This window comes from Polistes dominula, unplaced genomic scaffold (genome assembly GCF_049000335.1).
Source record: "Polistes dominula isolate Pdom_NZ unplaced genomic scaffold, Pdom_raw_medaka contig_23, whole genome shotgun sequence".
Lineage (NCBI taxonomy): Eukaryota > Metazoa > Arthropoda > Insecta > Hymenoptera > Vespidae > Polistes > Polistes dominula.
In genome coordinates this window covers 3,135,820-3,149,402 of record NW_028300963.1, presented here as the reverse complement: position 1 = coordinate 3,149,402, position 13,583 = coordinate 3,135,820, and the positions used below count along the sequence as shown (strand labels likewise).

General features: G+C 31.4%; 2 protein-coding genes across 4 annotated transcripts in view; one reads left to right on the top strand and one right to left on the bottom strand.

Annotated features, from left to right (window-relative positions):
- Positions 1–4,285, top strand: part of LOC107065298 (protein FAM135A) — a 28,243-nt gene extending 23,958 nt beyond the window's left edge. For 2 of the 3 annotated variants that reach the window (XM_089172845.1, XM_015318866.2), the window contains 5 exons: positions 24–808; positions 1,122–1,437; positions 1,513–1,762; positions 1,842–2,069; positions 2,351–4,285. In XM_089172845.1, coding sequence (XP_089028971.1) covers positions 24–808; positions 1,122–1,437; positions 1,513–1,762; positions 1,842–2,069; positions 2,351–2,556 — 1,785 coding nt within the window. In that variant the 3' untranslated portion in view covers positions 2,557–4,285. The remainder of the gene's footprint in view (positions 1–23; positions 809–1,121; positions 1,438–1,512; positions 1,763–1,841; positions 2,070–2,350) is intronic. The other variant, XM_015318869.2, reaches the window with a different exon arrangement.
- A 2,216-nt stretch (positions 4,286–6,501) lies between these two features.
- On the bottom strand, positions 6,502–13,253 carry LOC107065189 (uncharacterized). Its single transcript, XM_015318639.2, has 9 exons — positions 12,231–13,253; positions 11,720–12,057; positions 11,323–11,654; positions 11,069–11,250; positions 10,718–10,929; positions 10,296–10,631; positions 10,077–10,199; positions 9,820–9,987; positions 6,502–9,531 (listed from the first exon to the last, which is right to left on the bottom strand). The coding sequence occupies exons 1-9, from the start codon at positions 12,644–12,646 to the stop codon at positions 9,344–9,346; spliced, it is 2,295 nt and encodes a 764-aa protein (XP_015174125.2). The 5' UTR covers positions 12,647–13,253; the 3' UTR covers positions 6,502–9,343.
- Positions 13,254–13,583: the final 330 nt, after the last annotated feature.

The following is a 13,583-nucleotide window of genomic DNA, read 5'->3' as shown; positions in this document are numbered from 1 at the left end:
AAAGATTTAATATTAAATTGTAGGTTGAACCGATAAAATCACCTAACGAGATACCGGCTACAAACGGTAGAACACCGTCATCCGAAATATCAAGTACAGGTGAACAACCGCCCAACGTGAAAAGACTGAGATGTGCCAGCGTACCCGTGGCACAGAACAAAATCGTAGTACCACGTAGTGCCGTTTCGCTACCGTGCATGCCGATTCGCGATAGCAAAGATAGCCTTAGCAATAATCTTCCCGTCATTCCAAATCCCCTTAGTCCGCCGTCCACTCGACCGAGTAGTCCTACGACCAGTTCGAGCTCTAGCAATTTGACGTCAGAGTGTTCAGGTTGGGTTAGCAGCGGTGATACTTCTAGTTCCGAACAAAAACGTAATGCAAGATTGTCGAGCGAACAGTTGCGTCAAAAACTTTCGAAAATCGTGCCGAAAAAGACAGGTCCAGTTAAGGAAAGTAGTAGTCCTATTGAACATTCTTACGAAGAAGTTAGATTACCACCACCTAAAATGTTTCAAGACGAGCCACCACCTCCGGAAGAATTTCGCGATCCACCAGCACCCATCGACAATCCTCTTTATCACGTTTACGAAACGGTCAAGAGAACTAGGAGTCCCAAACAAAACAAAACAGCACCCTGTAGTCCTCAACGAAATCGAGAAAACGCTTATGGTGGTGGTACCGTTTGTTTGGATTGTTATCAAGAAGGCAAAGAACTCTTACAGAGTACTCAGGACGATTTGATCAACTTTAAAAAGTGTAAGGAAGAATTCAAACGACAAATGAGCTTCTCCGGTAGAATTTACAGGTGTGTACATTTGAATATTTTAAGGATCGTGCTTTTGGTCCCTCCGATACTCTTCCAACTACAAATTCCTCATTTTTTTTATTGAAACGAATCTTTTATTTGTTTTCGCTAACGCAATAATGTTAGCACTCGTGTGCTGCTTCATCAGCACCAAAGCTAGCAATAATCTGCTGTTTTTTATTTTTGAATTGTTTCACCGCTACCACATTTCTTTTTCATTTTCTTTCTTTCATTCTCTCTCTCTCTTTCTCTCTCATTTCCAAACGTCCACCTTTCCGTTGGTATTTTAAGTTCTACCTTACCCCTTATCTAGAGAACGCAAGGAAGCGCAGTATCGCTTCCATAAGCGTGCCCGTTCCTTCGGATACGGTGAACTTCTGAACCCGTCGTCGATTCAACAACCTTTAAGATCGAATGTGCCTCTTAGCGATTACCCAAGCCTGGCCTCAACCTTGCCGTATTTCCACATCAGCGACGAGTACCGGCTATTCTCACCGGAAGGTGCTCACCTGATCGTTTGCGTACACGGACTCGATGGTAATGCAGCTGATCTACGTCTCGTCAAGACTTATCTCGAATTGGGTTTACCTGGGGCACACTTGGACTTTCTTATGTCCGAAAAAAATCAAGTAAGTTTTTTTGATAACACCCCCTCTCCCCGTTTCTTTAATCTTCAATTAATATTGAACGAATTGTTTTTGAAGGGTGACACCTTTTCGGACTTTGACACTATGACGGATAGATTGGTAGCTGAGATACGTCATCACATTGAAATATCGGGCTTGAATCCAACTAAAGTTAGCTTCATCGGACACTCTTTGGGGACCATCATTATTCGAAGTGCTCTAACACGACCACAACTTCGGCCATTAATTCCACGTTTGCACACCTTCCTTAGTTTAAGCGGACCTCATTTAGGCACTCTTTATAATACCAGTGGATTGGTTAATGCTGGTTAGTACAATTATTATTTTTAAAACAATCTAATATAGTTATATACTTTTTTATTTGATTTCATATTTTACACCCCTAGGTATGTGGTTCATGCAAAAATGGAAAAAGTCCGGATCGTTGCTTCAATTGGCAATGAAGGATTCGCCAGACGTCAGGCGTTCCTTCATGTTTCGTTTAAGCCAAAAAAGCAATTTGCAAAATTTCAAACACGTACTTTTGTGCGGAAGCGCTCAAGATCGTTACGTACCCCTTCATTCAGCGAGAATTGAACTTTGCAAGGCTGCCGTGCGTGATCCGTCCGATCAAGGTATTGCAATATTTTCATATTTCATTTATTAACTAAAATGTGACATGAAAAATATTGATTTAGATTTTTTAAATACACAAACATTGTAATAATAATTTGTTGTTTTTAAAAAAACCATCTAATAATTATGAAACAATATTTTAGTTATCTTTGTCAATGCTATTTGGTATTCGTTAAGATTTCATGACAATTAATACAAATTTAGAACTATAGAGATATTAATTAATCAACCCCTCTAGTATACAATTTGTATAATGATTGATATTTTGAATTTGTTATAGGGGCAGCGTATCGCGAGATGGTGCACAATATACTTTATCCCGTGATGTCGGCATCAGGTGTGAGTTTGGTCAGATACGATGTCCATCATGCACTACCACCGACAGCAAATGCACTTATCGGCCGAGCAGCTCACATCGCCGTCCTTGACTCTGAGCTTTTCATTGAGAAATTTCTCTTAGTTGCTGGTCTTAAATATTTCAGATAAGGGAACACATGCAACATGGGTGGGAGGGAGAGGGTTGGATCGATCACACATTAAATAAATTCATCATTCACACGGGATTTTTGTGTACTATTCCAATTAAATAATAAGTTAGAAGAAGAAAACGGCAAGAGAAGAACAAAAAATGGAGGATGATGAAATGATTAATGAGAGAGAAATAAAAAAAAAAAAAAAATACGTATATTAAAGAAACGAGAAATTCTATGTTTAGAAATGAAACGATATTGAAATGAATTGAAATATAATAATCTTCGTTTCTGATCGTAAAAGGTAAGCGAGATGATATGTCGTACGATAAATAAGGTAGTTCGATTTAAACGACGAAGAAGAATAAGAAGAAGAAGATAAAACAAACGATTACATTTTAATTAATAAAAAAAAAAAAAACTAAAAATAAAAAAATTAAAATAAGTAAACGATTTTTTCCCTCGCGATTCGAATCGATTCGAGAAAATCTTTTTTTCGGCCTAGCTTATTCCCGTCGAGTTTACGATTACGAACAACAATTTTTAGGAAAGTTTGCAAACGATTTAAAAAAAAAAAAAAAAAAAAAAAAAAAATACAAAAGAAAAAAAGAAATTCTCGAGTATTTCATCGCGACGAATCATCCCTCGTAAATTGAACAATGCCAATAATTTTCATCGATAATTATCACGAAAGATAAATAATCATACGTAAATCTTAATAAATAGGTTAGTTTAAGAGACCCATCGATCGAACGTAATTGGTTACACACGTTGACCAATCTCTGCGTCGCAATGTATAATATATATAAACGTTCGTGTGTATAGTTTCGTATTTTCTTTTCTTTTCATTTGATTTTTCCTATTTTTTTTTTCTTCGTTTCTTTTTGAAAAATTTCGTAATAAAAAAAAAAAAAAAGAGAGAAAATAAAAATCGCGTAATCGATTCGTAATTTCAAATATTTAAATACAAACATACTTATCGCGTATTTCAAAAGTATGTTGAAAGTGTTTCGCTGACTCCTATCGTATTAATAATTTATTAAAATAAAAAATTTATTTATTAATAATAACTGCATTTTATTCATTCACTTGATATAAAAATAAAACAACGTTAATTACATTTTCTAATCTAATTAGATTAAATATTTTTCATCGAAATGCCTCGTGTGTCCATCGAATTTATAAATAATTTTTATTAAATATAATTCAAATTATATACTTAAACCTTCCGTTAAGTCCCATATGACTTGAAAATTACATATCGAAATTTTGGTCCGCGTTTAAAATAAATATTTTCTTAACTAACAACCCCCATGCCCAAATATAATTACGTTCGCGTATTTTTAACTATAGCTTAAAATTATTATAAATAAATTTATTAATTTGTGTTTCTTACAAATTCATACGAAATTAATTTGGCCTACGGAGAAGGGGAGTGTTAATTAAAATCTTTAAAATTAATTCTAATTGTAATTTTTTATTTTTTTTTTTATTTTTTTTTTCACAAACATATTCATAAACAATAAATTTTTATACGTATAAGAGTCAGCGATTCGCGGAAATATTTGAAAGAAAAGAAAAGATAAGAAAACAAAAAAGGAATTAAATAAAAAATTTAAAATAAGTACGAAAGAGAGAGAGAAAGAGAGAGAGAAAAGAAGAAGTCAGTTTGATAGACAGAGAGAAATAGAAAGAAAGAAAGAAAGAAAGAATAAAAGAAAGAGACAATGCTAGAAAAAAACAAATACATTTGTCTAGCAATTAGGAAAGTTTACGAAACGCATGTCAATTGTTAACCTCAGATAAGTGTGTGTGCGTCCCGTGCGCGTGTTTAAAAAAAAAAAAAAAAAAAACGAAAGAGAGGATGGATGATGAACAAACAAACAAAACGAACAAACCAAAAGAAAAAAAAAAACGAAATAATAAGAAAGCGTAACAAGAAATAAAACAAAACAAAAAAAAACCAAAAAAAATTGAAACAAAAAGGACGATGGACGAGTGGAATAAATAAATTAGAAGAAAAAATTTAAAAAAATGAACAAACGAACGTACGTACGAACGAACGAACACAGAGTAATAAAAACATAGATGAAAAATAAGAAAAAGAAGATGGAATAAAGAAAAAGAAAAAAAAATATAAGAGACAACACTTAACACGAATTAAATCAAATATAATTCTTAATATTATATGAAATAATTCGTGAATGTATTCATTAAGTGTTGTTTTATGTTGTTGTTGTTGTGTTGTGTTGTATTGCACGACGCGGATTAAAAGAAGATTAAATTATAAGAACGTGAATAAGAAATTAAAAAAAAACAAACAAATTGAGTAAAGAAATTTTGTAAGGAGCTTGTTGTGTAATATTAAAAACAAACGAAGAGCTTTGACGAAAAGTGTGCTTGACGAAACGAGAATAATGAATAATGAATAATAATAATTATTATTATTAAAAAAAAAAAAAAAAATACCCGCGTTTTAAATAGAAGAAAGACGTAAAAAAAAAAAAAAAAAAAAAAAAAAAAAAAAACCAAGGATAGATATGTTTTGTGTGAAAAACAAAAATAAAAAAGAAACAAATTACGAAAATGTAATAATAATTATTAAAAAGAATGGACAAAGAAAGAAAAAAAAGTTTGAAATGAAGGAGTTGGGGGAGGATAGAAAAGAAAGGATGGTAAATAAAAAACGTTTCAGGTATATGAAATCCCTCCAATACTAGATCTCAATTGCTCGTAACAATCTCTACGAAGAATTATAATTAATTAAATAAAAACTTTGACCACATACATATACACAAACACACATATACACATACCATATGCATACTTAACAACCAACACACAAAGCGGACGTTCTACAAGAAAGAAATACGCCTATTACGATCGATCAATCGTCGTTGGAATAAAAAAAAAAAAAAAAGAAAAAGAAAAATCGTGAGAGGGTGAAAAAGATGGGGGTGAGGAGGGTAAGTGAACACGAGAGAGAGAGAGAGAGAGAGAGAGAGAGAGATAGAGAAGAAAGCAAATAAAATAGAATTTAAAAATTAGTCAAATGAAAACGATAAAAGTGAAAATAAAATGGCGTTGTAGTTTACATCATCGTCGTAGCTTGTCGATCATTATAATTGTATAATTAGCATTTAATTAATTATTGATAAACAATAAGACTCTTGATAAGACTCTTAAAAGTCGTCGTCGGTGCTAATTTTAAGTATCGAAAATTTTCGTGTTTTTTCTTTTTCTTTTTCTTTTTCTTTTTCTTTTTTTTGTTCCTTATTATTCTCTTCTTCGATGGTAAACAAATTATTGATTATTTATGCATAGTTTTTATTTGTGTCAAAGGGATTTGAACAAAATACTTTGAATGAATTGAATTCGATAATGAATGACGAACAAAATAATATACGTTCCTTTTAATCGCGAATATGTGTGTGTGTGTGTGTGTTTTTTGAAAACCAAAAGAAAAGAGAAAGAAAGAAAGGAAGAAAGTGAGTTGCAACAAAAATGAAAAAAAATTGTACGCGAATTTTGATTGAATTTCTTTAAAAGATAGATTTAAGTTTCACTGTAAATTTTTGAATGACCCAGCTTTAATTCAACTTCCTTTTTCAATGGGGCTGGTATCCCATGAAAAATACAGAAAGAGAACGTGTATGTATGTTAACGTTTGTATGATTCTACGTATGTATGTATGTATGTATGATTGTATGTATGTGTGTATGTATGAGAGAGAATGGTTACATTCTTAAATAAATTATTATACGACCATACGATAACTTAAAAAACAATTATATTAACAATTTTTAAAAATTAATGATAATAACGATAATTACATATTACACGACAAAAAAAAAGAAACAAACGGATTCGATTATTATAAAAATGAAAATATATTCCGTTCGGAACATAAATAAAAAAAAAAAAATGATTTTCATTTTCTCGTTATCTGACGATGTATGAATTGAAAAAAAAAAAAAAAAAAAAAAAGAAAAAAAACCCATAGATAACACAGCGATCGCGGTAAGAAAAAATAAAAATAAATTAGAACAAAGAGTATAAAGAATATAGATACGAGATTGAAAAAGAATAATAATGAAAAAAAAAAAAAAAAAAAACGTAGGATTATGTTAGAGAGAAAAAAAATGATCATTATAAAATTATTTATTTTAACTCTCTATAGTCCTATGACAATTTTGAAATTTCACATAATTTTACAAAATTACAATTTAATTTTTGTTCAACGATAATGGGTTCCAATAGAATTTTTGTTTTGATAAGAAAATAATTTGGTTCCAATTCAAATTTTGTTTCAATAATTTTAATGTTCCATATAATTTTTATTTTGATAAGAAAATAATTTGGTTCCAATTCAAATTGTGTTCCAATTCAAATTTTGTTTCAATAATTTTAATGTTTCATATAATTTTTGTTTTGATAATAAAATAAAATTATATTTATAACTTTTTTTTATATTAAATTTAGAGTTTTCAACAGATCATAGTAAATCTAATATCTGTTAAAAGTTTTGATTTTATTTAATTTTTAATTATATTTATTTAAATTTATTTAAAATTCATTATAAAACATAAATAAAACATACTACAGTGTTTCCTTTGTAAAAATTTAATTAATTATTAATTTATTAAACTTTTATAATAATAAAAAAATATCTTCGGACTATAGAGTGTTAACTCAGTGCAAAACAAACAAAAAATAATAAATAAATAAATAAATAAAATAAAATAAATCACGTGCCACAGGAATTTTCATTAAATTCTTATAAAATATAATTAATTAATTAAAACTCGTATTTGTATATGAGTATCCTTGCATTCTTATAATATCGTATCGAGAATTTATTATTCATACGTGTACCTTGCGAATTGACATTACACATATATAAGTCAAATATATATATATATATATATATATATATATATATATATACGTATATATATATACATATAATATAAATCTAACTTGTCGAATAAATTTTGGTTAATTTCTTAATTATCGTAAATCAACAACGTATGGCACAATTTTTCTAATCGGCTCGTTTATATTATACTATATTGACGAGAAAGAAAAATTTTTCGAGACAAACTGCCACACCACGAAGAAACTATCCGACGATAAAATTCTAATCAATCGATAGATCGATCGATATACATGTGTTTTGTTTATCTATAATACATGTATTATAAATTATATTATGAAACACGCGTATATCATTTGAACCGCGATGAATAAATAAAAAGAAATTAAAAAAAATATATTCAAAAAAAAAAAAAAAAAGAAACAGAAGAAAATGATAAACAATTTGCATTGAAACAAATTTTCGAAGGAATTTTACTTGACGAATTTTTCTCGACATTTTTTGAACGAGTAAACGTGCAACAACAATTTCTTCGATTGTTCAAATTGAAAAATCCTTTTTTTTTTTTTTAATATTTTTTTATTGTTTTTTTTTTTTTTTTAAATCGATGATACCCGTAACTTTTTAAAAAAAAATTAATCAACAAAATCGTACGAACGAATTAACGATCGCGATAGTGTTTACGATAAATCGTTTGCGAACAGAAATGCAAAAAGACAAATAGAAAATAATTAAGAATAAAATAAATAAATAAAAAGTGAACGAACACGCGCATAACTCGTTCGTTCATTGGCTAATTTGTATATAATTTTTTTTTTTTTTTTTTTTATATAATCCTAATTGAGTTTAAACCAATGAGATCAGATGTAAAAGTATTTGTCAATACGTGCAGTGTGTACGATTTTTGTGAAATAAGATCCGTGCATCACTTAAGAAGGATTTGAGAGAATATGTATGTGTGTACGTATGAGTGTTTATGTGTGTGTGTGTGTGTGTGTGAGAGAGAGAGAGAGAGAAGCACAAGAAAAAGTAAAAAGGAGTTTGTCGTTAAGGGAGAAACACCAATGAAGATGTAACAATGTATACACTATACATAATATATGAGTACATATGAAAAAAAAAAGTGAAATAAATCTATACATAAAGAGATAGATTAATATAAAATTTATTGATTTATTTAATGGATGAATAAATTTAAATGCCGATCCTGAGATTACCTGATTATTCAATATTTTAATTCAATTTATATTCATTATTTGATTTATTTAATGAACGATAAATTATAGATGCTGATCCTGAGACTACCTGATTGTTCAATATTTTAATTTATTCATATTTATTATATATATGTATATTTTATTTAATTAAATTTTCGAAGAAATGAAATTAGATTGATCCAAGATTTTCAAACAGCGGTGATATAATTTTTATTAATATCAATAAATACTTTCTCTGATTACATAACAATCACGATAACGAACAAAATTGAAATATATTATTTAGGAGAATAAAAACTTCCAAATTAATATTTTTTTCCTACTAGCTTATCTTCGAAATAAAAAAAAAAAAAGGAGGGGTATTTTAAAACGTTTATGGAAATAAAATTCATCCACTCGCATTATAATCAGAGAAATTAAAATTAATATCGTATCTGCATGTACGAGTAATCTGTCGTGTATAAATTTTACAAACGTTTAAAAAAAAAAAAAAAAAAAAATAAAATAAAGATAAAAAGAAAAAGATTTAGAAAAAAAATATCATATTGGTGTATATAAAAAATAATAAAAAAAAAAATAAAACATATTTGAATAAATAAAAATTCATTCGCGTTGTTTGTTGCTGCTGTCGTTCTAATAAATTTTTAAAATAATAATTGAAAAAAAAATAAATCAGAATATCATCCCTGTTTTTCCTGTGTTACACGACATTACGAAAGATTTTCTTGTTCCTCGTCGTTAACTTCGTGATAATTTGCAACAACACCCTCGGCCATACCATCGATTGGTCCAGCAGCATCCCTACCGACAGCTTCGTCTATGATCATAGCAACATTTGTCTCGGTAGGACCTTCTCCCGCTTGATCAGGTTTACCTCGATTATTTGTAGTAGCTTGTCCTAAATATCAATGACAAGATCTTTAACAATAACTCTCGAATGATTATAAAATAAACCCTATAAAGATTGGGGAATTCACAAGTTTAAAATCATCCTATTAATAACATAAATCCTTGTTTAAAATTAATAATGTTAAGTTACTTTATAAAATCAAACGTTTTGTTTTTCAATTTGTTACTTCAATTAGAAATATTAATCGAGTGTTACCCTTAGTAAAAAAAAAAATATTTGAATTAGAAAAACAAAACTTCGAATATATAAAAAAATAAGATAGGTAAAAAGATTTACCTTGACCAAGATCTCGTACTTTGCTCAGATAAGAATACTCTCGTGCATTTGATAGACCTGATATCACACATGCACTAAGTGCACTTCGATTAAGATTCATAGGTGAGGCATCGTACCATTCGTTGCTGTCAGCATCGTAACACTCAACGTAAGCAATAGTAGTCGTACCTAATAGAACAAAATACTATTTCTGATCTACGATGATGATCCAAACCTAATCATCAATAATATCAAACAAAAACTAATATTAAACTGACCATTGAAACCACCAATGACGAATATCATATCGTCGAGAATAACCGTGGCAAAATTACTACGTGGACTGAACATTTCTGTGACCTCCTGCCAATCCTCAGAATTATTTGGACTGTAACGTTCTCCTAAAAGGAGATCAACGAGATGGCTAGAGAAAAAGGTAGAAAGGATTCGCACCTAATTATCGATCGGTATTTCATAAATTTTGAAGAAACCTTCACCGGAACTTAGCCTAATGAAACCATTGAAGCCACCCAATGCGTAAAGACTATCACGAAATGCAACCAATGATACACCGGATCTAGGACTGATCATCGATCTAATGTAACTCCATTGATTGCTTTCAAGATCATAGACTTCAGCCGAGTCGAGAATTTCTTGACCATTGAAACCACCGACTATGTAGATCTTGTTGTTAAGTGCAGCTGCACTTGCATCCGAACGTTGACGATTCATCGAGGGTATCATTTCCCATTGATTCTTCTGAGGCTCGTATCTTTCCGCTGAATTCATTCTGGTTCTTCCATTGTAACCACCCAATGCGTAAATCTTGCCACCTTTATTTTGTTTTGTTTTCATATCATTAATTCAAGGTATGACATTTGTTAGAAATGACAATTTCAATGCAAGGATTTAATCTCACCGTGCGTACAAACGCTAACGTAACACCTAGCGTGATACATGCAAGCTCGTTCACGCCATTCCTTTGTAACTGGATCGAAACACCTTACGGTATTGAAATGTTCATTCCCATCGAATCCCCCAATCATGTAGATGAGATCATTGAGTGCACAAATCCCATGATAAGCTCGTGGTGTTAGATCCGTGCTTACCGACAGAAACCATCTGTCAGCTCTACAATTCATATTTATACACAGGGTGTTATATGATGATTTTGTGAAGACATATATTTTATAATCTTCTAAACCCTTTTCTATCTATTTCTTTGCCACTTAAGGGTGACCCTAATCGTTTAATAACAATCCAATATTACCTAGTATCGTAAGTCTCAACAAAACTAGTTGGAGAACCGGCACTCCAGCCACCAATAGCAAAAAGGATTTCGTAGGGTACTCTTGGTCTTGACAATGGATTCCTCATGTCGATTTCACCATTCTGTTTGCTATCCTGTTCGGTTAAGTAAGTCTTAGCTGACTGTAATATTCGTTGACAGGCCTACAACGTGAAATGAAGACAACGTTTCAAATACAATTTTTATTTGTCTTCATTCTTTTGTCTTCCACTTACTTCATCTTCCTTAACGTATTTCCAATTGAGAACATTGTCAAGAAAATAATTGTAACTCATCGATCCGTAACGAATACATTCCAATAATTTTGCCAAATAAATCTTTCTATCATCTATTTTATACTCGATCCAAGTTTTAACAGCCTCGAATACTATTTCCTCGTTTTTAACGTTTAATTCGTCATCCAATAATATCGATTCCAATTCATCCGATTGCAATTCTTTGAACTCGGTACTCTCGTAAAGTATTTGTTTGAAATGATGACGAATGTATCTTCTACCTTTCTCTTCGAGATCCCGACAGAAATAATGACGAGCAAATTTAAATATTCCTAATAATAAAATAATAATTCGATCAAGATTAAGAGATTAATCTTTGATGATGATCATATTGTACCTAAACAATTGTCCGGCTTGAGTTCTTGCAAAAGAAATTGACAACATAATTGAACAACACCGAGTACTTCGAATTGATCAGCCAAAGGTAAAAGTTGTTCAACATTGTCAGCATTAACGTTGCAAGTCCCAGTATAAGCATAATCGAGGATCAGAGCAAAGATTTCACTGGGAACCGAATCGATAACTACCTCGGTAGTCTCACTTTTACCACCCTTGAGGCTGTTAGTGAATAGGGCTTTGAAGTAAGGACTAACCGCGGAAAGTATGGCTCGATGAACAGGAAATAACTCGTCCTTGGCACACCTGATGGCACCGTCGCAAAGCTGTCTATTAGCTCTACAAAAATATAATTAAAAAAGTAAACAAAATATGAATCGTTGACAAAATGAGTATGCCGTCTTCTTGGGGTGTCTTTTTTTTTTTTTGAAATAAAAATAGGATTTTGTATTCGAACACCCATTGAGCATATAATTAATAATCCTGCGTGACCAGGTTTAAAGAAAAATAACCTAAGTTCCGACCAGACAACCGGGAACTCGACGAGGGCATAATTGGAGGGGAGACAAACGCACTTCCTCACTCTGGCGGTTTGTTTTCTCTTGCACTGTTTAAGTGCAAGAACAGCTGTTGTATGAAAACGACGTCTAGTTATATTAGATTGAGCAACTATTGTTTCCTGAACGTCATTCTGACGTAATTGTCCATCGGCTCTTGGCCTTGAACCAAATCGTCGACCTGGTAACGACGATAGCAATGGCCGTAAAATAAACAATGGATTTCTTCCTTGTCTTCCTCTAATACTTGCACCACTACTACCACCACCACCACGTCGACGATATATTCCTCTTAAATCTTCCTCCCTAGAATCCTCTTCGCTTTCGTTATCAAAGCCAGTCCAAACGTAACCGCGGAGACTCGCGGCCATGACAGACGAAGCCCGAAATTTTCAACATTTGTGTTTATCCGATTCTATTTCCTAACTCGATTGATCGATCATAGCTCTGTGTATGTATGTATGTATGTGTGTATGTATGTGAGAAATAGAAAGGAATTTATTAATCGAATTCAATTCGTATCTTACTTCCGACTGGATCCTTTTTCCATCTTGAATATTTCATCGGAAATGAAAAATTGATTTCTTTTTTTTTTCCCCACTACTCCTATCTCGTTTTTTTCTTTCTCTCTCTCTCTCTCGTTACTTTTAGGTCGTACGTATGTTAGTCGTAAATTATGGAACGAGGGTGAGCCAGGGAAAAATTGATGACTCTTCCTTAGGGTGTGAGTAACTCTGCTAGGTAGAAACTTATCCTTTTTTTTCTTTTTCTCGATTAAAAGTATCAATACAAATATAATTTAAATTGTAATATACATATTAACCAAACTAACAAATCTGTTAGATCAATGTTTCGAGTTAACAAAAAAAAAAACAATTTTCTAATAAATAAATTCTATTCATCCTAAATAATATTTTTGCATTTATCAATAGAACACCTTTATAAATTAAAAAAATACATGTTGACGAAATCAAGAATGAACGAATAAACAGATAACAAAATAATAATAAGAAGAAGAAGAGTTGGTGATGAAGCTTTTTGTTTCATTTCAAGGGCGGGGTCGATGTCGGGGTTTTCTCATACTTCGAAATGGTGTGGTATCCGAAACTTAAGGGATGGCTGCTGAAGGGATCGAAGGGAGGGAAAAGGAAATAGAGAGAGAGAGAGAGAGAGAGACAAAAAAAATTGTAGAGTGGGGATGGAAGGTTAAGGGCTGGCTAGGGGGCGCAACTCGCGCACCTACGCAGCTTGTACACGCATACAAACACACACACACACGTTTGTCAACATAAATGTACACGCAACCAA

Bases quoted from the DNA above. Each gene is read 5' to 3' on its own strand.
- LOC107065189 (XM_015318639.2), bottom strand. From the start codon at position 12,646: ATGGCCGCGAGTCTCCGCGGTTACGTTTGGACTGGCTTTGATAACGAA. The intron at 11,251-11,322 runs GTAAGTGGAAGA...TTCACGTTGTAG, and splicing joins AATACGTTAAGGAAGATGAA to GCCTGTCAACGAATATTACA. The intron at 10,632-10,717 runs GTGAGATTAAAT...AACAAAATAAAG, and splicing joins CGTTAGCGTTTGTACGCACG to GTGGCAAGATTTACGCATTG.